Raw genomic sequence first — 23773 nt, 5'->3', positions numbered from 1 at the left:
ATAACAGAATGATTTTGCTTCTCTGAGAACAGTGATTCGTACACTAATAACGCCCCTCTTTGTTCCTACAAGTGATGAAGTTCACAATACTGAGCATGAGAGGAAAATCAAACCAGCACTCCAGGCTCTTCCTGGGGAGTGGCGCTTATTAAATTATTTTCATGTGTGCAGAAGTTCATTTTCACTCTTAGTAGCTATTTTGTTAAGCTTCTGAATTTCCAGCCATATTTCAATTTATACCAATGAGGCACAAAATTTGCAATTCCAAAAACTCAATAAAAATGATGGAATATACATACATATATAATTTTCAATATATATTATACATATATCAAGGGGTCCAACAGCATATAGCAATAAGCATGTGTAAGATTGTGTGTATGAGAGAGGGAGGGGGAGAGAGAGTGAGAGAGAAGCCACAAAGACTCCATCCTATGTCATAGCCTACAACTAAATGATAAATGATAACAATGTAAGGATAAAGCATTGTTTAGCACCATTAGGTAATTGAAATGAACTTGAACTTGCCTGCCTTTAGAACCTTCCTTGTTGGAATGGGTAAATTATGTTTATATATTTCTCTGGATAGACTATTTTTTGTAGAGTTTCTCATATTGCAGCTCAGCTGACAGAATCCAATGCTTGGGTTATCAAGTTTCTCGGGGTAATTTATGGAAGCAATAACAGTATATATGCTGTGGCTCTTGCCCTGAAACTTATTTAATAAATACAAAAAGCCAAAACAGAGCACTTTTTACCTCCAGAGTGTGGTGGGGGGCCGCAGAGCAGGACGACTCCCTGGCCTTCACGGACTGACACTGTACTTCTCATTTTGGTCTTAAAATTTTCAAGATCTGATTCAAAAACAAAACAAAACAGAATTTCAGAAAGGACCATACATTTAAAATGTTCACACAGAGACATTATTTTGTAGAACAATTTTCTTAAAATCCCTTCTCAGGAACTTCAGGGGGAGAATATTCAACATTTGTTTTGAGAAGGAAAAGTAGAATTTTGACTTCTTTATGAAGGCTTCTAGAAATTCAGCAATAGAATTAAAATACACACACACTAATCTGGTAAATTAAATCTACATATTCTTTTTTATCTGTAGCTGTGAAAAAATACAAACTGCTTTTATTTTTGCCCCCCAAATTTTTTCAAGTGTTTGATAAAGTAATCAAGGCAAACACGATTTTGATCACCGATACTTACTTAAAAAAAATTTAATTTCTTCCAATAACAATCCCAGGACAGCTAATTACAATTCACACTCTCCAGCTTAAATTTAGCATGGGGAAAATTCTATTGGCTTCATTTTGAACAAAGCTTAAGACTATGGGGAAAGAAAAAAGAAAAATCTACTGTTTCTCTGAACTCTGATTTTAAAAAAAATATTGTAAATTCCATAGTTAAAATACTGAGTGGTGTCACTTTCCATATCAGAACAATTGCACTGTCATTTTGTGAAAGGATATACTCATTTCATAGCTTTTAAGGGTTGATACAAATTGCCTGTAAAAAGCGAAGGCAGTGTATGCATTTTAGAAGACAACTTGAAAAATTTCAAGTTTGCTTTGAAAAATGCAAAAACCAAAATCATCATCTTCAGATTCATAAAACTACAAACTGCAGACACAAGAACATTCTAAGCACCATAAATCAATACATCAGAGGGAAATAAGAAGGTCTACATGTTTCATTTTATAGTTACTGAAAAATAGTATTAAATTGTTAGGTTATAAGCATGGAGTAAAAGCAAATCAGCAAAACTCACAAATGTGCAACTGCAAAAGAAAAAAAAGTTGTGCTTATTATTTTATCCACAAGTTACCCGACCAAAATGATACAACATAGCATTATAACATCTTCAATCTGTAACCAAAATGAACATTATCAAAACATTAAGGCCCTTGAAGGGCAACTGAGTCGGAACTGCAAACTATATCATCCAAATGTTTCCCAAAGACTAAATGGAGGAGTACATTATATCAGAATGTAGCCCATCCATGGAAAAATTAATTTGAAATTAGTATTTTTTGACAACCAAGTACATATCATAATTACTGATTTCCTATCCAATTCCTTGTTTTCTCCCATTACATAACTTCACACCATAGAAGATACTTATCATTGATTTTACCTAGAATATGCAAAAAAAGGATAAAAATAATTTCTAAGGAAACTAATAATGTCTCCTCTCTTCCAGAGATGCAAATCTCTTTTGTCCAAACACTAATATTGTCGGTCACAGGTTTGCCCACTGCTCAAGACACTTGCATTGATACTGTCTCTACAGTATATAAGGGCAAGGAACATTCTTTTTTGGATATACAATGTGGCCAGTTTATAGAACATACGAATCAGGAATAGCAAAGAAAAATCACTGTAGTGGACTTAAGTGTTTTTCAGGGCTTTTTCTGTTGAACACTAAGGACAACAGAGATGAAAGTAGTATCAATATCTAAAAAGTTTCAGATTACCGACATACCCTGGCAGATTATACATGTAACCCAAATCCAAGTCAACACTGCACATGGTCCAATCTTGGTAAGAACTATATTAGAACAAGCCCTGTTTAGGAGTCAAAATAATTAAGAAGTCATTCCAGGTATTATTTGGTAGAAACTTCTCAGATTTTTCTGTCTCCTCTCTGATTCTTGCAAGCTCTGATATTATTCTGGAACCTCTAATTAGTCAGACGTTAGGAAAAAAAAAAAACAATGTGATGAAGAGCATCTACAAAGAACTACAACTAGTACCGTTTGATGGTGAAAGACTGACTGCATCCCCCAACATCAGGAATACAGCGATGTTCATTCCTGCCACTGATACTCAACATCACAACAGAAGTTCTAATCACTGCAATAATGAAAGAAAACAAAATAAGAAGCATACAGTTCTGAAAGGAAGAAAATAAGACTACCCATATATCATTGTTTGCTGATGATATGATTGTTTAAACAGAAAATCAGAGAGAATCTACAAAAAACAAAAAGCAAAGAAAGAACTTCCACTACAAAGTGAGTTAAAAAGGTCACAGGATACAATTTCTAGATAGCAACAACACATGCAGAAACCAAAATTAAAAACACAAAAGGGGAGGTGCCAAGATGACGGAGTAGAGACACTCACAGCTCGCCCTCTCCCACAAGTACACCAAGAATTACATCTACAAACCCAATGAATTGCACAGAACACCTACTGAACTCTGGCAGGGTGTCTCTTGCTTCAAAATGCAGGAGGGTCCTCACAAAACCCGGTAAGAGAAAAAAAAAGAAAGAAAAAAGAAAAAATCGGTGCGGGATTGGTCCTGTAGGGAGAGAGCAGCGGGTTTTTTGTTCTGTTTCGTTTTTTGGTTTTTTGTAGATACAGACAGGCTTATCCGAAAATTTATAAATAAAAGCACAGACCCTAGAATAGCTAAGATAATCTTGACTAAGAAGAAAAAAGTGGGAGAATCACTCTGCCTAATATTAAGGCTTATTATGTAGTCACAGTGAGTGAGACAGCGTGGGACTGGTAGAAGGACAGACACAGAGATCAGTGGAACAAAACAGAGAACCCAGAAACAGCCCTACACAAAAATGCTCAACTGGTCTTTGACAGATGTGCAAAAAGCAATTCAATAGAAGAAAGACAGTCTTTCAAGAAATGGTACCAGAGCAGTTGGGCAACCATAGGCAAAAAAAAAAAAAAAAGGAACCCTGTCCTCAACCTCACTCCTATATGAAAATTAACTCAGAAATGGATCATGAACTTAAGTGCAAAACATAAAAATAAAGAAATATTATAGAACTTTAAGAGAAAAAGATAGGAGCACATCTTTGGGATCTAGGGTTAGGCAAAAAGTTATTAGGCTTAACAATAATAAATTGGACCTCATCAAAATTTAAAACTTTTGCCTTATGAAAGTCCATGGAAGACAATGTAAAGACAGGCAACAGATCAGGAGAAAATATTTTCAATCCACCTACCCAGTAAAGGAAGAGAATCTGGAATAAGTACTCTTAAAACTCAATAGTAAAAACCAAAACTATCCATTTTGAAATTGGGCAAAAAAACAAACAAACAAACAAAAAAAAACCAGGCATTTCACTTAAGAAGATACAGAGATGGCAAATAAAGACATAAAAAGATGTTGAATGTCATTAGCCAATAGGGAAATGCAAATTAAAACTGCAACCAGGTATCACTGTACCCCCATTAGAGTAGTTTTTAAAGTAAAATACAGGGACAACACTAAAGCCGGGAAAGGAAGGATATGGAGAAATATGGTCACTCACACCTTGTTGGTGGCTGTGGGAGTGTACAGCATTTTACAGCCACTCTGGAAACCAGTTGAGCAGTTTCTTTAAACTGCTTTAAACACACAAATACACATCCGTCCCAGCAACTGCATGCTTGGGTATGCATCCCAGGGAAATGAAAACATATACTGTCAAGAAAACCTGTACAAAAAGTCTGTACAGCTTTATTCATAATAGCCCTGGACTGGGAACAACCAAGCTGTCCTTCAGTGGATGAACAGTTAACCAACAGTGGAGTTTATATACTGTTGAATGCCACTCAGCAATCAAAAGCAGTGGACTAGTGATACACCCCACAACCTGAGGAAACTTCAGGAAATGATGCTACATGAAAAAAGCAATCCTGGAAGCTTCCATGCTTCATGACTCCATGTATATAATAGATTTTAAATTACAGAATTTCAGAAATAGAGAATAAATTAGTGGTTGCCAGTGTTTAGGGAATTTGGCAGCAGGCATAGAGGTGTGGTTATAAAAGGGCACTTGGAGGGGTCTTGACCATAGGGTGGATACACGTAATACACTTGTATAGAACTAAATACACACACACACACACACACACACACACACACAAATAAGTACATATACAACTGGGGAAATCTGAATTAAAAAACAAAGATAAAATCCAGCTCTCCACACGCTTTTACTTTCCTTCCTCTTCCTCCACACCCCCTACTGCCCTTCTGGCCACCAGCTATGCTGTGATCCTCTAAGATATCCCAGAACACTAGCCACATCTGGGGGACAGGATTTCCCAAAGTGACATCAAAGAGAGGCATAAAGAGCTAAGAGAGAAATACATTACTTATTCTGACTGTTTTCCCTGTGAACATAAACATGGACCATTCCTGGTGTATAAAACACTCTACCTTGACACTTGTCTGTTGATTTTTCCATATTGGGCCAAGTTTCTATGGGCTGTTCAAGCACATCACTTTCAGGTATCAATATCTTGAAAGTCTCACATTACTGAAATATCCTGGCAGATTATGTATGTAACCCAAATCCAAGCATGTAACCCCACAGATGGGAAGACTGTCCTTATAAGTAAATAAGAGTGCAGCACTATTACCTCCCCCAGGGGGAAGAATGAGGATAAGAATGTAGCACTGCACACAGAGTAAAGAGACAGGAGCCTGATTCCCTCTGACGCTCACGTGCTCAGTTGGGAATCTGATTCCACTGGCTACATATTGCTGGCATTGGTTTCTCCATGTGGATTGATCCAGGTAGGCTATCAAGCAGGGGGTGTGAAATGTCACGCAGTATAGCTGCAGAGCTGTCACGCACAAGTCTACTCTGTATGACTTAAAATCAGCCAAAGAACGACTACTATTTCCCAACAAGTCAGTTTGGGAAACACTGTGTTAAGCTAAGCAAAGTGAGAGTCTTTATGTAGAATAGGCCAGAGACCCAAAATATAACACATGCTGATAAGGTCTACTAAGGTGGGATGGATGTTCCAAAATGGCCTGAACATTTTTGACCAAAGAATTCTGTGTAGGTCATTTTATAAGAAATGCTGGCAATGGGCATATGTTGGATTTGGTACACATGTGCAATTGGGTATGTCATAAATATAAAAAAGATGACAATAAGAGTTTGCAAAGTAAAATAAAAATATACCCCTAAGAGAATTAAAATGGCACACAAAAGTGGCAATAGGTCTGAAATTGTGGTCAGCTGACTAAATGGTCCCAAAGTTTAAAAATTTAGAGCTCAGTCTAAAAACACCTTGAGATCACTTACAATTCGACTGAGGAACTAATAAAATCATTATCACTGAAAATTGCATGTAAGCTTTACTACTTTGGTAACACAACCCTGTTTCATGCTGTGAGGTGATGTGCTACCTTTTCAGTTAAAATGCAAAGTATTGCCCACTAGAGATAGTAAATATACTGTAAATGGACCCAGAAATAAGCAATGTAATAGTCTCCCATGCATCATGCCTTAAGTGTCTTTAATGTTTAATGTTAAAATGCTTAGTGGTTTGTAGTTAGCAAATTAAATCATTATCCAAATAGTGTAAATGACAAGACTGACTCTGAACAAATCAGAGAGCTTCCAGTAACAGAAACTTGTGCACTTCTATAAAAAAAAGGTTAGAAAAAAACCCCAATGAACACACCCAAAAAGACCATAAAAATCAAGACTGCAGTTTGGTTAAGGTTTTCATCTGAATCTCCCTCAGACCAGATGTTATTAAAAAAAAAAAGAATCCCACACAGTGATCCAGCTACCATGATCAAGAGGTAAAATTTCAATTAGTTGCACATTAAAGCATGTCCTACTACAAAAAGAAAACAAAAACAAAACTTTGGTTCAGTGGATGATCATAGCTTTTCCTTTTTTCTGACACAGCTGAAGCTTCTGGAAGGTTATCTCGAATTGGAATATAACACATAGCCAGTTGAGTCTTAATCATCTTCAGTATCAGCAAGACTTAAATTTAACTATCATTTCCTGCTCTATATTCCAACCCCCAAATTCAAACTGTCTCCTCTTATTTTGTTCCTTTTCCTACTTAACATGTCAGTCCAGTTCTCAAAACATTTAATCAACAATGTAGTTTCTAACGGAAAGTTCTACCATGGCAGGCAATAGGTGCATCTTAGGAAAATTAGAATGTCCCCTTATGTAAAAACAACGGCTTGTTCAACAAAGGTCAACGGTATCTTAGTTTTTTTTCCCCAAATGCAGAGCCTCAGAAAGGACTTGGGTGACTTAGTTTATACGGCAGGTGATCTCAGGAGGTAGGAGGGAGGGGCTGAGGCAAGTAAAAGAGGGATGGAAGAAAAACCATCATCTGCGTGCATTACTGAAGCTGCTACTGTGGCCAATGAGGGCTAGACTCTGCATGAACCTCCGATAAGTGTACAGAATCAGCAAAGATGGGACTCTGGGGCATTTGTATCCAGGCTCCCAACCTTAACAGTGGAGGGTTTTCCCTGGAGGCAACAATACCTCCATACTCACCAGTGCCCTGACTGTGAACTTTCCTGGAACTGTGTACCCTCCACTGCACATCAATCAGAGGTGGGCAGAGGGGATATAATAAATTTGGGGGGTACCAAAAATGTCTACTGCAAACAGATATCCTACTTAAAACCTGGTCTTTTTCAAGGTTTTAAAACAGGTTTGTATTGGAAGCTTCCAAGCAGAGTTAAGTATTCTGTATTTTCTAAAATTATTTAGGAAACAGGGAAGCATTTAGTATGTTAACATCTACAGGAACTGTTTTTGTTTTTGTTCTTTAAACACATTTGAAATATGGGTGCAATAGGTGACCTCTGAGCATCTAAGCATACTTGACAAGGCCCTTCCACATGAGTAACCCACAGTTCTGCTTCCTCCCTGTCTCCCATCACCCTGTTGCTCTAGCACCCCCAACTCTCAGCCACACACACTCAAACAATAACAAACACTTGGATTCCCTCCAGCTGGTCCAATCATGCAACAGTGTTCCCACTCCTTCAATGACACTGCACACTCTTATTCATCTTCCAAACCAGCTCCATCCACAGCTCCTTCTTAAAATTCTTGAAATTACCTCCATCCTTTCACGTCTGTGTTTTCTATACTTTCATATTTTTCCATTTTTCTTCTAATCTGAGGGCTCCACCAAGATTACAGCATTGTCATTTCCATCTTTATATTTCTATATTATAACATATTTTTTGGCATTGCAGGGGTCATCAATAGACGTCTGAAATGAGTTAAATTATCTTTGCAACCATCCTATCATTTTCCTTGGAATTTCTATAGTGGGTTTCCCCACCAAAGTTAAATCCTCTGTGCCTGGGTTGCAGATTTCCTAACTTCCTACCAGTGAGATTTAGGAAAAGAACACAGGAATGGGCATACCAGGAGTCCCATCTTTGCTCCACAATAATCCAGACCTGCACGAGTGGAGGAGATACCACTTGATTGGTTTGTGCCTCCCTGCTTTTCATTTGGAAAGTGAGGACAACCCCTGCCCTCTGAGCCTCACAGGAGTTTCTGAGAGAGGAGCTCTAGCATCACAGATCTACAAGCCCTTTGAAAAATAAGAATTATAGGCGCACAAGGTCCTTTATTTCTTCTGAATCTCTGATTTTACAACTCTCCTTCAGTCTCTCTCATCTGTCCTTTATGGTTTGAAACATGCAGAGATCACCTCATCTAAAAAGTAAAACACAACTTCCAATAACTTGCAGGCTCCACTTTTCTTAAACCAGCATCCCCTCCCCCCGACCACCTCTGTTTCACTCCACTTTTTAACCTGGGTTGAGCTCATGTCTCTGTCCTCTGGAGTCAGACAAACCCAGCTACAAATCCCCTTCATGACACTAACTATCAGACCCAGGGCAGATACTTCACTTGTTGATCCACAGTTTCATCATCTGTCAATTCAGGATAATAATATCAATTATCTTTGCTACTGTTGTGAGGAAGAAATAAGATAATCTACACCATTACTTAAAACAGTGTCTAATCTATAAGTGTTCAATAAACACAGTTATCATTTTTCTTTACATTCTCTAAGAAACCTCGCCAAGTCTGGAGCTTCTACCACTGTGTCTATACCAATGATGTATCCATCAAAATTCTGATTCAATATATGCATTTTCTGCATGCCTTCTGAATGTATTTTGGATTTCCAGTTGCCATCTCATACTCAGTATTTCATTTTCGTACGCTTACAGTGGCCCTTACAAAGCCCTACCATTTCCATTGTTGTGATGTTCATCTCCAAGATTCCCATGTCTAATCTGTCACTTCTCATTCCTGCATTTGTTCATTTCATTCAATTGTATCATGTTAATTGCTTTGCGAAGTTCAGCCTCTCTCTCTCCATTTCTCTCTGATTTCTCACTACCACCATTTTAATTTTACTGGAACAATTTTATGATGCAAATTCATCTGGCATGTATTAAGCATATGGCTCCAGTATGCTTGTCTGTCTTTATATCTCAGCATCCCCAGTGTCATAAGAATATGCTTTATCAACACTGACTAAATTGATATATGCAGGACTTAATGGATGAATGGATTTGCTAGGCTCTGTGATAGAATTTCCTGGAATTTATCTCATTTAATGTTCATAAAAGCTCTCTTATAGAGGTAATATTTTTTCCATTTTCCAAGAAAGCTGTGGCTCAATGCAATTATGGACTTTGATAAAAGTGACACAGTAAGTGATGGTGTCAGTTCCACTGATTTCAAGTCCAGCTCTTTTTATCTTTATACTATGTGCTAAGTCCATCCAGCCTTTGGGCTGGTCTCTCCACCTGTGGTCTCCCCACTCCCATCCAATCCATCTATTCTGTACCCATAAAGTTGAGTTCAGTTTTTTTTCCCCATAAAACACACTTCTAGTTTTCAATGCCTGATCAAAAATTTACAAGAATTTCTCATTTTCTAGATGATGAAGTCCACTTTCTTGTCCTAACATTAAGTCATTCATTCAACAGCTGTGTATGTATTTGTACATGCACATGCACATGCATATATGTGTGATATATGTACCTCTGGTTCCAAGTATTGGGACAAGAGAGTATGGACTGTCATTTTGAGTATTTCTGCTTCTAAAACTTTACTTACGCTTCACCCTTCCCCTTTCAACTTAAGTTCACATATCTCAAGGACTAGTTAAAAACGGTCATCTTTTTTGAAGGAAAAATTCTCCGATAATTCTGAACTGTATGGTCACTGTGTTTTAGATTAGGCTGTATCACAAGACCAAGGCTGAGAGCTGGGCCCACCTCCATCTCCTCTTTTTGCCCTCCACAGACCTCAAAAAACACCTCTCCAGTACAAATGGCTTCAACTCAAGCAATATGATTCATTCCTCTATAAAAGATGCCGTAAGCTTCCAGAGCACCCAGAAAGCTTGTGCCTCCTGGCCACTCTCCAGCACCTCCTTCAGCTTCCATCAGTTGAATTCCTTGTGTTTGTTAACAGAACTGAACACTCCTGTTACATGTTTTTGTTAAAATTAAATTACTAGAGAAATACTAAAAAAGTTGATGAAATATGTGTATGATAAGAAAGGGAACAGTTGTTTATAAAAGATAAATTTGAAGATTTTTGAAAACCTCAGTAAAGGAAATTCACTCTTTCCCCAAAACTAAGGCTAAAATAGGTGGGACAGACAGGGCAACATATCATAAAGGCTTACAAACACAAAAATAAAAATCTCTAGACTATTTCTGTACCCAGGTTGCTCCAGAAATATTTTCAAATTATCATTCAAATTTAAAAAAAATATATAATAACCTTCCCTCAAAAAAGAGTGCTTGGCCCTACACTGAAAAACAACAACAACAAAAAAAACACAAAAAGCAGAAGACACATACAGTTTCATATCTGAAGCAAAAATAAAATTTTTAGAATACATAGGTACTTTTTTAAAAAATTATTACCTGTTTTTAGAAAATTTTTCAGTTATTATTGCTGGTCCAGACTATTTCAAAAAAAAAATTCCCTTACATATTTGGAAAAAATAAATACAGGATTCAAACAAGGTAAATTAAGAATAAGGTTTCTGATACTGGCAGATTTGCTCTCCTAGCATGTTAAGTCTAGGAAAAAGAAACGAACACAAAATCTTCCCATTTGATAATTTCATCTGTAACATTAAATTTCAAAACATGAACAGTTTAATGTAAACTGAAGAGTAATATAAATCTTTCTGAGAACTTTTTCCTCTTATACTTCATGTATATTTTAAAAAAGCTAGTTTTGTCATTAAAACCACATTTAAAAAAATGGATGTGGCAATACTACAAATCATTTTCCTTTTCTTTGAAATTAGGATCTCCAGGTATACCAGAAGTTTGAGATAATTCAGCAAATCTGCATGAAAACCAAATTTTAAAAGTCAATTTGATTAAATACGGCCATGGAAAGAGCAAGCATTCTTATACCAAATACTACCAAATATAGAAAATCTTTTTCAAGACTATTTAAGGACATTATATTTCAAAAACTAACCTTCACTAGGTATGTCACAAAGTTCTAATGATGAATTATACAAAGATATACTTAAGTCTTTTTACTTAGAAACATCTACTTGCCAATTTGGAAATAAAAAGATCACACAAACTGACAATATTCTGGATATGTTAACAAATCATACCACTTCAATGCAGTTATCTTAATTATACTCTCAAACATTTTAAAAAAGCTTTTAAAAATCTAGATTAAAATGTCCCAGTGGCTTCTTGAGCAAAGAATCTGAAGTTAGATTGTAGTGAGAGTACCTGCTTCTAAAACTAGCTCTATGGTTTTAGACAATTTTCTCCGACTCTTTGATATGCAGATTCTTCTGAAAAACGCACATAATATGACTTGCGTCAGAAACCCGCTGAGAGGATTCCACGAGAATATAAATGCAGCATTCTTGACGGTATTAGGTGCTCAGTAAGTATTGGGAAGCTTTCCCCTCTCCCGGGCAAGGATAAGCTCACATGTCTCTCTATCTTCATCTATCTGGAGCTGTGTCATTCAAGACCAGCTGAGTTTTCTTTCTCCTTCGAAGCCTTCAATAACTACTCCAGTTTATTTATATTTAGCCTCTTGCTTTTTATAGACATGTCTCTCTTCCCAGGAACATCATAATTCCTCTTGTTTTCCCCCTGCAATTAGTAGAGTAGTTTCTAAGTAACATTTGTTGAAATTCAACACATGAAGGGAGTTTTCAAAGCCCCTGATATTTGCTACACTGGTTGAGTGTATCAGTCACTGAGGCTGTTTATAAATTTCATAGGAGAGTTGTCACTAAGACACATAATTTTAGCAATGAATATATGGTGTTAACTATATGCTTACTTCTATCTAACATAGAAATAATGAAAAATAAAAATAAATTAGCATAATGCAATAATCCTCCACACTACAAAAAGAAATACCAAATATTGAATCCTTATCCTTACTTACAAATAGTTTAATTTTAATGACTCACTCAGCAGCACACTTGTAGACTAACAGCCTGGCTCACAGGTGATGAGAACTCCTATGGTCTGGCATTCAAAGATCACCCTTGTCACACAGAAAGAAGCAAATTAGTTTTATTTTTCTTTAATTACATGACCACTTCATACTGAAAATTTTCATCAAAATATGTGTGTGAAAGACAAAGAGAGATATCAAAGATTATTTATGGATTGCATGAAAAAAATACTTACCTAATGCAAGTTAAATGGAGGTTACTTTCTAAAGCATCAAAATAATTTATATATGTAAGAACATCTTGAGATTGTCATATTTTATCTCATATGATTCTCAAAAACAATCTGTGAGATAGGCTATATATATTAGTAGATATATATTATTATTCGTAATTTTAACAAGAGCTAAACCAGGTTCACGAGAGGTTATATTTTGCCCAAAATCACACTGTTAATTAAGTGTCAGAGCCAGGTTGATGACATTCTTTGATTTCTAACTTGGAGAAAAAGGAAAAACATCACATCCAAATTAAAGTTTAAGCTTCTGACACCTTCTCAGTCTTTAGACATTCTACCTTAGAAAACTGAAACGAATAATTTGCAAGTCATATTTAAGGTATCTGTTCATTCTTTCAATCATTCATTCAATTATTCAACAAATGTTACTAAGTGCCAACAAGCCTGAGTGAGAGGATGTGTTTGCCCTTCTGAAATTTGCCTATGCGTTCCTTAACCACACGGTGCCTTGGCTTCCTCTTTCTCAACCAGGAAGGATAACACCTGCCCAGGAATCCCTTAGGATTTGATATAACGATCAAAGGCAATGATCAGTGAAACAGAGCTTTCAAAGTATACACGACAATACCACATTTAGTCATGAAGGCTCCTATTTGTCATCATTCTCTACAGTCTTATGCAGTTTTATGTTTCTTCCTAGTCATGATACAATATTGCAGAATGTGTTTACTGTTTATTGATTTAGTACCCACCCACACCCCATCCTCACTAGAAGTAAGCTTCATAAGATTATAGTCTTTCTTCTGCTTCACTCTTACATCCTGGGAACACAGAACAGTGTTTTACATACATTATCTGTTAAGTATATAAACAGATGTTACCATGATTTCAGTAAAAGATCACTCTCTTCTGCCCCTATATTAACAACACAAAACAACTAATTTCTGTCTTTTGGTGGAAGATTGGTAATATCTTAGATCACTACCTTGTGCACAGTTGATTTCTGTAGTTCTGCTGCAGATCTCTTGAATTATGAACTTAAAGCTTACAAAGCAAAACAGCTATAGAAAAAAAAATCTCCCACAAAATATAATTGTGAAATCTAAAGAAATGTGTATGAGTGTATTTCTCCCCAACTTTAATACTTGGTGAGACTTACTGTGTCATGTACATCAATTTCAAAACTTTTATAAACAAACAAACACATGTAAATAACTTAAAACCAATGGAGAACAATAAAAGTCTACATTTTATGAGGTCTTTAAAAATATTTAACCCAGAAAAAAAATCAACCTAAGGTAAAATTATTTAAGAAGATAAACGTGTATATTATTTTGTCATTTTAACACCATACCCTAAAATAAACTAACATGTAATAGATGGTTATAAATGTTATGATAGCCTGTTTGTTGCCATGGAAACATCACCATCAGTAGACCTCTGAACATGTATTTGCCTGTGTTTCTCTGGCTAAGAAAATAAGCACAAATTCACACTACTTGTTTTCTTTATAAGTTATATCTGAGTTCCTGAATAAGCAAAGAACAAGAGTGCGATTTTGTGCTACGGAAATGCATTACACATGATGCTAGGTGACACGCGGCTCCATTAGTCTTGTAGACTCCCCACACTCCAGTACTTAAAGAGCCTTTGTAAAATGTTTCTTGGTTTAAATTTTTTAAGCACAAGCATGTATACAAATTAGAAAGCAATTAGGGCAAATGTTCTGAGGCAAAGGGTAAAATAAAGTGAAAATGGAACAAATGTAAATATATTATTGTTAGAATAAATGTGCCAACTTATCAAATGGGTTATATTATCCTTTGGACCTGTTTATTCAAAGTGGCAGAACTCATGAAGCTGGTAGGAGACGTACTCCATCAACTCTGCGTATTACACACAACATTGTAAACTGACTATAACGCAATAAAAAAATGTTAAAAAAAAAAAAAACCCGCGTATGATGTTTCTTTCCATAAATACATTCTCTTTTGCTTTTAACTGACACAGTAAATTAGGCTACTGTTCTCACAGAAAATACTTCCCCTAAGTATATATTCTATAAGCTTGAATTTTTCAACACAAGACTTCGATACTCCTATTCAATTGCATTTCTTGCTTCATGATTACATAAGCAGGTAGGAGGCTGTGACAGTAAAACAGATGAGTTGGCAAACAGGTCCAAATTAAGACTGTAGAAACTAGATAGAAAGAGAAATTTCAGGAACACCTCTGAGAGGTAAAGTTAGATAATTGATACTGTGTGGAAATACTGAAACCAAAAAAAAGTGCTAGAGGAAAACCCAAATTCCTCTGCGTGGCTTCTGTGGGCCAGGGGCACCTGAACCCTGTTGGTCTCCTGCACCGCCGCCCCACTGCCCGCGGCCCACTCCACACTTTAGACAGATGGAATTCCTTTCTCTAAGTGGAAGGCACATGACTTCCTCCTGATCAAGCCTTCCTTCTACTCCCTCCCCGTGGCTAACTACCATTCACCCCCTCAGTCTCCGCTGAGACACTGTGCCCCACCCAGGAGGTCTTTGTTACAGGTTCCTTATCATAAGGGTTTGACCTACTATGTACCATGTCAGCTTCAGGAGGGAGGGAACTCTTGGTCAAGACTCAGCACTTAATAGGTGCTGTATTCGTTTCCCAGGGCTGTCCTAAAAAATACCACCAATTGGGTGGCTTAAAACCACAGAAACTTATTGTCTCACAGTTGTGGAGGTTTGAAGTCTAAGATCAAAGTGTTGGCAGGGCCATGTTCCCTTTGACATCTGTAGGGGAGTCCTCCCTTGCCTCTTCCTAGCTCTGGCGGCTTGCTGGCAATATTTCTTTTTAAAAAGAATTTTTTTTTATTGAAGTATAGTTGACCTACAGTGTTTCAGTTGTACAGCAAAGTGACTCACTTACACACACACACACACACACACACACACAGTCACAAATATGTTCTTTTCTAGATTCTTTTCCATTATTGGTTATTATAAGAGAATGAATATAGTTCCCTGTGCTATACAGTAGGTCCTTGTTTATTGTCTATTTTATATATAGTAGTGTGTATCTGTTAATACCAAATTCCAAATTTATCCCTCCCACCCCTCTTTCCACTTTGGTAAATATAAGTTTATTTTCTATGTCTGTGAGTCTGTTTCTATTTTGTAAATAAACTCATTTGTGTCATTTTTTTAGATTCCACATATAAGTGATATCATATGCTATGTGTCTTTCTCTGTCTGACTTATTTCACTTAGTATGATAATCCCTAGGTCCATCCATGTTGCAGTACATGGCATTATTTAATTCTTTTTAATGGCTGAGTAGTATTCCTTTGTATATATATACCACATCTTCTTTACTGAGTCATCTGTTGGTGGACATTTAGGCTGCTTCCACGTTTTGGCTATCATAAATAGTGCTGCTATGAACTCTGGGGTGCATATATCTTTAAAATCAGAGTTTTCTCCAGAGGTATGCCCAGGAGTGGGATTGCTGGATCATAGAGTAATTCTATTTTTAGTTTTTAAAGAAACATCCATATTGTTCTTCACAGTTGCTGCACAAGTTTACATTCGCACCAACAGTGTAGGAGGTTTCCTTTCCTCCACATTCTCTCTAGCATTTATTATTTGTGGACTTTTTGATAATGGATATTCTGACTGGTATGAAGTGATACCTCATTGTGGATTTGATTTGCATTTCTTTAATAATTAGTGATGCTGAGCATCTTTTCATGTTCCTAATGGCCATCTGTGGCATTTCTTGGCTTGTACACACATCACTCCAATCTCTACCTTTGTTGTCACATGCACTCTCCCTGTGTGTCTCCATCTTTATATGGACGTCTTCTTATAAGTACACTGCTCACATTGGATTAGGGGCCTACTTTACTCCAACATGACCTCATCTTAACTATTTACACCTACAACGACCCTATTTCCACAAAAGGGCATATTCTGAAGTACTGGGTTAGGACTTTCACATGTCATTTTTGGGAGGACACAATTCAACCCACAACAGGTAGCGAATAATAGTATGAATAAAGCAAGTGAAAGTGTCATGTCTGGGGCAAAAGGCAAATTTAAGAATACAAACTCAAGCATTTCTCACACTACCTACATGGGTGACAGAATGCTGAGCAGCATCCTACTGAAAGTCACACTTCCTACATCTTGTCCCAGAAATTTTCACCTGCAGACAACTGAGCCTGTTTATTCACATGCAAGATCATGACATATTTCTTTAGATTCTTCTTACATCCAGCAGAGGTATATCTGAGTTTTCAGTAAATATTCTTTTTCTTGGTGTCACCTACTACCAACCCAATGGGCATTTTAAAACTAAATGCGTCATATCTTCTCTTAAATTATTTTTAATTACCACTTTAACTAAATCTTGATATACTTCTAAGAAAACCATTTTAATTCAGGTACTTTTAGCAAAAAAATAAATTTTCTCAATTATAATATATATATACATATATATATATATTCATATATATAAAACCTGTGAAGAACTAGCTGAATATGACCTGTTTCTTTACTGCTCAATTAAGGGACACTGCCAACATAAAAAATTAATCTTAATTGAAATCCACAAATGGTTAAAACTAGGTAATGTCGAACATAAATGATTCTGAATATTTTTACATACTACCAAGATATCTTACTCATGATGCCACATAGGCTAACACAGAAAGATGATAGAAAACTACACACAGAAGGAATTAAATACAGTTATCTTTCCTGAAGTCGGCAAACAGAATAGCTTCAATAAAGTATGTAGTGTTTAAATGTCTACTGCATTATTACTCCATGATAAATACTGCCTTTCAGCATGCTTGATGCCACAAATGGCATTCATAATATTTAATGCACTAATGATTTATGTTAGTTACGAGGTTAACTGATGTTTGCAATGCAACACTTTATAGAATGTCACAGTCTTCTGACAGTAACGTACGGGAACATTAAAAACTACTCTTGTTTTATGAGTGCCTTCTACTAGGCTCAATGAAATTAAAGAGAAATGCTTTAATAAGATATGTATTTAACTATGACAGCAAGCAAAAGTAGCGCTAGTAAGGCATGCACTTGGAAAGCAGTACATTTTATGCAGCTTCTTAATGTGTACTGCCAAAGCAAGGGTACCAAAAATGAGCAAAGCTCGTGGAGAAAGATGTGCTCCCTGCCATTAGGAATCACAGGACAAGACAGGGCCTCTGTGATGGCATCAGCATATATTCTTCACGTAGGTTAGAAAAAAGCAGGAGAGAGTTTAGTAATTTGCCTGTGCTTACTGGTCTGGGGCCCACATGGACCTGAGGTCAGGGCTGCCACCTATGCCACCTATGGTTGTGTACTGTGTAACTCAAGTGAGCATCTTTCACATGGATATGATGTGACTGGCGCCCTGAGGGTGTGTGCTGGGCTCAACTGTCAATCACACAAAGAAGTTCTGCTTAAATGCCAAGTCTCCACGGTCCTGATCTTTACACCACACTGCACCAACTCACAGTGCTGTGGCCTAGGGCAAAGGCAAGTAAATGCCAGATCTGAATTTCTCTCCTTCCTACCGTCAACCCCTAAGGGTCAACCCCCGCCCCTCCCTGTCAGACCTATAGGACTCATCTCTGACTTCTAGTGCATTGGTTTTAGAGCCAGAAGGACTGGATATGAGTCCATGATCTGTTACTTAACAGCTCTGTACCTCTGGGCTAGCTGCTTATTCTTTCTGTGACTCAGTTTCCTCATCTGTAGAATAGGAATTCTCACCTGGACTACTTCAGAAAGTCTGTATGACAACCAGCAACAAAAATAACATATGTGAAGTTTTACCATGCACCAGGCACTGCTCTAAGTGTTTCACAAGCATGAACTAATGCAATCCAATACCATAGCCACTCCCCACATGTGGCTACTGCGCCTTAGAAATGTGACTGCTCTGGATCGGGATGTGGTGCAACTGGATTTCAAAGACTTGGTGTAAAAAATGTAAAATATTTCACTAATAATTTTTATACTGAAGACATGTTGAAAACAAAACTTAGGATATCCCGTGTTAAATAAAATATGTTATTAAAATTAATTTCACCTTTTTTTTTGTTTTTATAAATGTGGCTATCAGAACATTTTAAACTACAAATGTGACATAAGTTATATTTTTACTGGATGGTGTTGTCTTAAGAGTATTTTGCCTCTGGAAGCCAAAATTCTAGTACATACCTTTCCAGAGACTGGGGGTCAGAAGGTATGGTTTTGACCTTTAGACAGAAAGATTTGCATTATAGGGCATGCTGATAAATTTCACTCTAATATCTTCTGTACAAATATTCCATACCAGGTCATACTATAAGTGAATATAATTCAAGGAGTTAGAAAGTTCCAAAGACATTTTTTTCCTTCATTTGTTCCATTTACAATTATTTCATAAATGTGTATTTACAAGGCTTCTAGCAGGATGCAGGCGGCACACCTCAGTGGGGTAACTGGAGGAGAGAATGACAAAGAGCAGGGGACAAGGAAGCCAACAAAGGATGGAGCAGGACTGCGGGGCTAGTGACAGTGGGGAACCAGAATGTACTTGGGCCTGAAGGGTGAGGGGACAGGAGGTTTCCAGAACCCAGAGAAGGGAGCTATTAAGGAGAGGGTGCTGTCAGGAGTGGTGGCCTGTGGTAGGAGGACTCCCAGACAACATCGTGACCTGGAAGGCAGAGAGCTGGGCAAGTAAATTCCCTGACCTTTCCTCTTCCCACTCCACAACCGCCTACCATTGCCTCTCATTGCCAAAACCACCCAAAAGCCAGACGGCAAGAGAACCCTCGGACGCACTCTATGTGGGTCTCCGGGGGCCGACCAACATGGTGGAAGGCAGATCTGGAAGGACAGATGGAAGACATCGAGCACAGCTTATCTTTTTCATTGTTTTCTTGTCAGTGAAGTGAATAAAGGGATCAGTAATTACATGGAAAAGAAGACATACTAAGAAACTTCCCCATTTTTAACTGAATTTAGTTGAAGAAACTGGCACTTTTGTCTCCAGTGATGTCATAATATTCTCACCATCTGTCCTATGTTCAAGTTCCAGATTTACCATCGACTTTCTCTTTCAGAATGAATGATCTGGTGTTATGGACGTTATTATCCCTTAGGTGAAGATTTCATAAGACATTACACAGCTCCAAGTTTCTCAAAGCAAGAGAATGGATGTTTTGGACCCCAAATTAAATTGCTCTATTTGAAAAACATGAACCCTTTTAAAATGAAGAGGTGAAAATAATCTCTATCGGTGAATTTTTTCAGCTCCCTGGGGAATAACTCATTCTGGCAGATCGGTCAGGACACAGCCCAGCTTAAAACTCAATGATCCACTATAGCCGGCTGCCTGATCTCATTTTAGGGACAAGGCGCTCAGCTGGGAATACCTGCATTAAGCCTTGTCTTTGATGCTACATGGGACAGAACTCTAGAGTTTTTAACCAACTTCATTAACCACATGCTTAATATGATTCATGGATCTTCTATGGACAGAGAACCTTTGTATGCTATTTCAGGAATTCCATCATACACATCCACACTGACGTGCGATAGCCCAGTATCTAGGTGAGAATAAGAGGAAACTTCGTCTTCCTTCCTTGTTGTTTATATGCCTTCCAAACCCACATTTTTGCTGTGTACATGGCCATGTAAGACAAATAAGCAGACAGGCTTCTTTTAACCAACAACACAGAATAACCACACAACCACTAGATACTAGTTTCATCTCAAGACACTAGATAAACAGATTAAGACATTTGCCTTGACCTAGAAAATTAAAGACTGCGATAATGTAACTGCTAACTCTCTAGTCATCCTTTTTGTCCCTTCTGTGCAATTTATCATGTTAGTTTAGGGCATCAGCAAGCAAACCACGTGGACGAATCCGACAAGTATGAAAGTATAAAATGTAATAACAGGCTCTGAAGTCAAGGTGCCACTTGCTGACCTGAGCAACGCAAGTTGCTTAACTTTCCTATACACACTTAAGGTTCTCAGCTGTAAAACAAGGAATACATTTCTGGATTTTCTGGTGAAGATTAAATGAGATACCAAATACAGGGGCAGGACAAACATAAATACTACCGGTTATTATAAGGTATCAGCCCAACCAGAAGTGTCTTTCATGGCTACATTTAATGAAAGGCCCTCAGAGTCTACCAGAATGGTACACAAACATTTTTCTCTATCTTTGGCAAAACATTCCTCATTTTCTTTGTTTTGCAATATCCATCCACTAGACATCCCACATTCATCCTTGCTTACTTAGTTCAAGGAAAAAATGTAGCCTCTTCTGATCATCATATGTAAATTCTATATCAAAGATGAAAAATTTATAAACCAACATGCTTCATTTGGTTGTAGCTATCAGGATACTTCCCAGCTGTTAGAATCAACATCTCCCCGGTGCCTCTAATTCTTTTAAATGGCCTCCTTCAATTTTTATCTGTGACTGACCTATATTATATTAATTTCCTTCTGTAAGCCAATTCAAGTCTTTTCAGAAGCCATTAAGTATAAATCATAAAGAAATATCTATGTATTATATAATAAAATCTAATGGAGATTCACTGTGGCTTCTTATTGTGCCTGCTCTGGGGCCATTTCGCTGCCAGCTGACATCCTACCACAAGAAAGACAAAGTAAGAGAAAAGGGCTGAAAATTAAATTAATCATTTCAGATGAGGTTCTGAGTCTTAAGTAAATCACACCATTATAGTAAAGAGTTTAAATCTGAATTATTTATATGCTCTTTTAGAACACTAATCTCTTTAGTCATCTTTGCTCAATTAAAAAGAAAGCCAGCCATCATTTTTAATAGCGAGAAGAATAAAATCCACTTTGGTTTGTAAATCAGCAGGGAAGCACATTTAAAGTGAACATTTCTACGCCCCAACTCTAAAGATTCTGATTCTGCAGGTGGGGGAAGGGCTTTGGACTTATTAGATATGAAACACACATAAAATACAAATATAGAATAGATAAGTCTGGCTAATGATCTGAGGCCTACACATTTTAATATTTCGCACCAAGGGGTAGTCTACCTGATAGGCTGTAAAACCATCTGACATACTTTATCCTTCATTAAAAGGTAAGCTTGTGTTGACTGAAGTCATTTTGATTCTAACATTTACCAAAAGCCATTTAGCATTAATTGGTCTTTTCCCAAATATTCAGGAGAATAGCTGCCCACTCCATTACAGAGTAAGTAAAAAACATATTTACCCAGGACCCTAAGATCCAGAGGAATATCCTTGGAAAACTGTCATTAAACAAGAGAAGTAGTTTGAAAATTCTGGACATAAGGCAATATAATTTCATGTTTCTGAAAAGAGCATGTTAAAGTACATTTGCTATTTTTATAATAATTTTTTGTGATCATATGTAGTTACATAATCATTTAGTGCCAAGAGAATGAATTACACTGAGTCTATTCCCCTCACCCCTTATCTAAAAGATGAAAATAGTCCTTTGCTTGCAAGCTCATGAAAATTGAGTGACCCAAGTTTCTAAAACATAGTACAGACTTTTAGTAAATAGTAGCTATAAGCATCTTGTGCTTTGGTAGGGAGGGTTTTATATTATGCTTTGTAATTATTTGAAATACAGTTTACATATATACAGTTTTTTGAAACAGTTAAAATTTAAAAGAAAGGCTTTGAATCTTTCAGTTATAAGAATATAGACATACCCCAGGTATTCAATTTTCTGAGCACACCAGGGACTTAATATTTTAGACTAATTACACACATGTGCAGTCTATAAATTATCCTGAATGTGAGGACTTGCTCATTCTAAGTAGCTCAGTTCCCAGTTGGTTTGACTGGAGAACTCAGAACACAAAATACTTAACTTTAAACTTATTATTCTTAAGCAACTGTCTCTACCTCCACTGCTTTGCGAGTGCTAGATGCCTAATAGATCTTGATCAGCCCTTGTTTTAGTTGTCCACTACTGCGTAACAACCAACCCCAATAAATTAATGGCTTAAAATTAAAACAATATATTTTTCTTCACAAATATGCAATGCAGACAGAGCTCAGCAGGGAAATCTAATCTCCGCTCCAGGTGACATCAGGTGGAGCGGCTACTTGGGACTGGAAGGTTTTCTTCCAAGAGAGTAAGTTGAGGCCAACTGTCAGCAGGGAGTACAGCCAGACCTGAGAGCCAGCAGCCTTGGTTCTCTCAATGGGTGGCTTAGGCTTCCTCTTGCCATAGTTGCTGGGTTCCAAGAGGGGGTTTCAAACGAAGATCAGGAGTGTTGCCTTTCCTGACCTCATCTTTGGAAATCATATCGAGTCCCTTCTGCCATAGTTATGGGCCTGCCCAGATTCAAGAAGGGAGCACAGACCCCAACCTCTCTATGGGAGGATTCTCAACATCACATTGTACGATGGCCATCCTGAAAAACACAACCTACCACAGCCCCCTTTTAATTCTCTCCTACTGTAATCACCTACCTACCTCTAGGATCATTTCTGCCCAGTCTTTTTTGAAGGTTTTTTTCTCCCTCACAGATCCTCAATCTAGTCTTCTTTGCCATCCACTTCTTACAAACATTAATTTTTAAAAGCTACAAAAAATAGAAGAAATCAAGAAACATTACTTCAGGAATACTACAGAAAATCTCACATATCACTGATGGAACTGTTAAATTGGTATAACTTGAGAAAGCAGTTTGACAAATTTCCATCAATCTCTTTATAAGGTCTACATACAAAGATCTTCATTGTAGCACTACTTATAAAAGAAAAAGGTTAGAAGAAAATATAAATGATTCTTAACAGACATGATTATAAAGAAGATGGTTTCATCTGAAGTCCTGATTCTCAAGCTATAGTGGACATCAGAATCACCTAAGATCTTTGTTTAAACACTGGTTCTTAGGTCCCACCCAAAAGTGTATGATGCAGTAGGTCTGAGGTAGGGCCTAAGAATCTGGATTTGTAATAAGTTCCCAGGTGAAGCTGATGCTACTGATTTTAAGTAACCACCCTTGGAATCTTCTGGTCTAGGGTATGGACACACACAGCTGTGGGGGAGAGAAAAGAGCTATATATTCTGATATGGAACAATGTCCAAAATATAATGAATGGGAATTGTAAGGTGCTGAACAGCCTGTTTGGTGTTACTGCTTTAAAGACTCTATATACCTATATATGCTTGAATAGTAAATAGGAATTGCTGCCTGGCAACCAAGTGAATGGGGGTGGGAAGGAAGCATCCTCTTCATTATGTATCTTTAAAGATTTACATG

At 37.2% G+C, this 23773-nt stretch overlaps 1 protein-coding gene across 3 annotated transcripts in view; it reads right to left on the bottom strand.

Annotated features, from left to right (window-relative positions):
* CNTN3 (contactin 3) overlaps nt 1-23773 on the bottom strand; it is a 299939-nt gene that overhangs the window by 135237 nt on the left and 140929 nt on the right. For all 3 annotated transcript variants that reach the window (XM_045507068.2, XM_045507069.2, XM_010970589.3), the window contains exon 5: nt 759-854. In XM_045507068.2, the coding sequence (XP_045363024.1) occupies nt 759-854 (96 nt within the window). The remainder of the gene's footprint in view (nt 1-758; nt 855-23773) is intronic.

The sequence above is a fragment of the Camelus bactrianus genome, chromosome 17, assembly GCF_048773025.1.
Source record: "Camelus bactrianus isolate YW-2024 breed Bactrian camel chromosome 17, ASM4877302v1, whole genome shotgun sequence".
Classification (NCBI taxonomy): Eukaryota; Metazoa; Chordata; class Mammalia; order Artiodactyla; family Camelidae; genus Camelus; species Camelus bactrianus.
The sequence above is the reverse complement of the archived record's forward strand: the minus strand, read 5'-3'. Positions and strand labels throughout refer to the sequence as shown.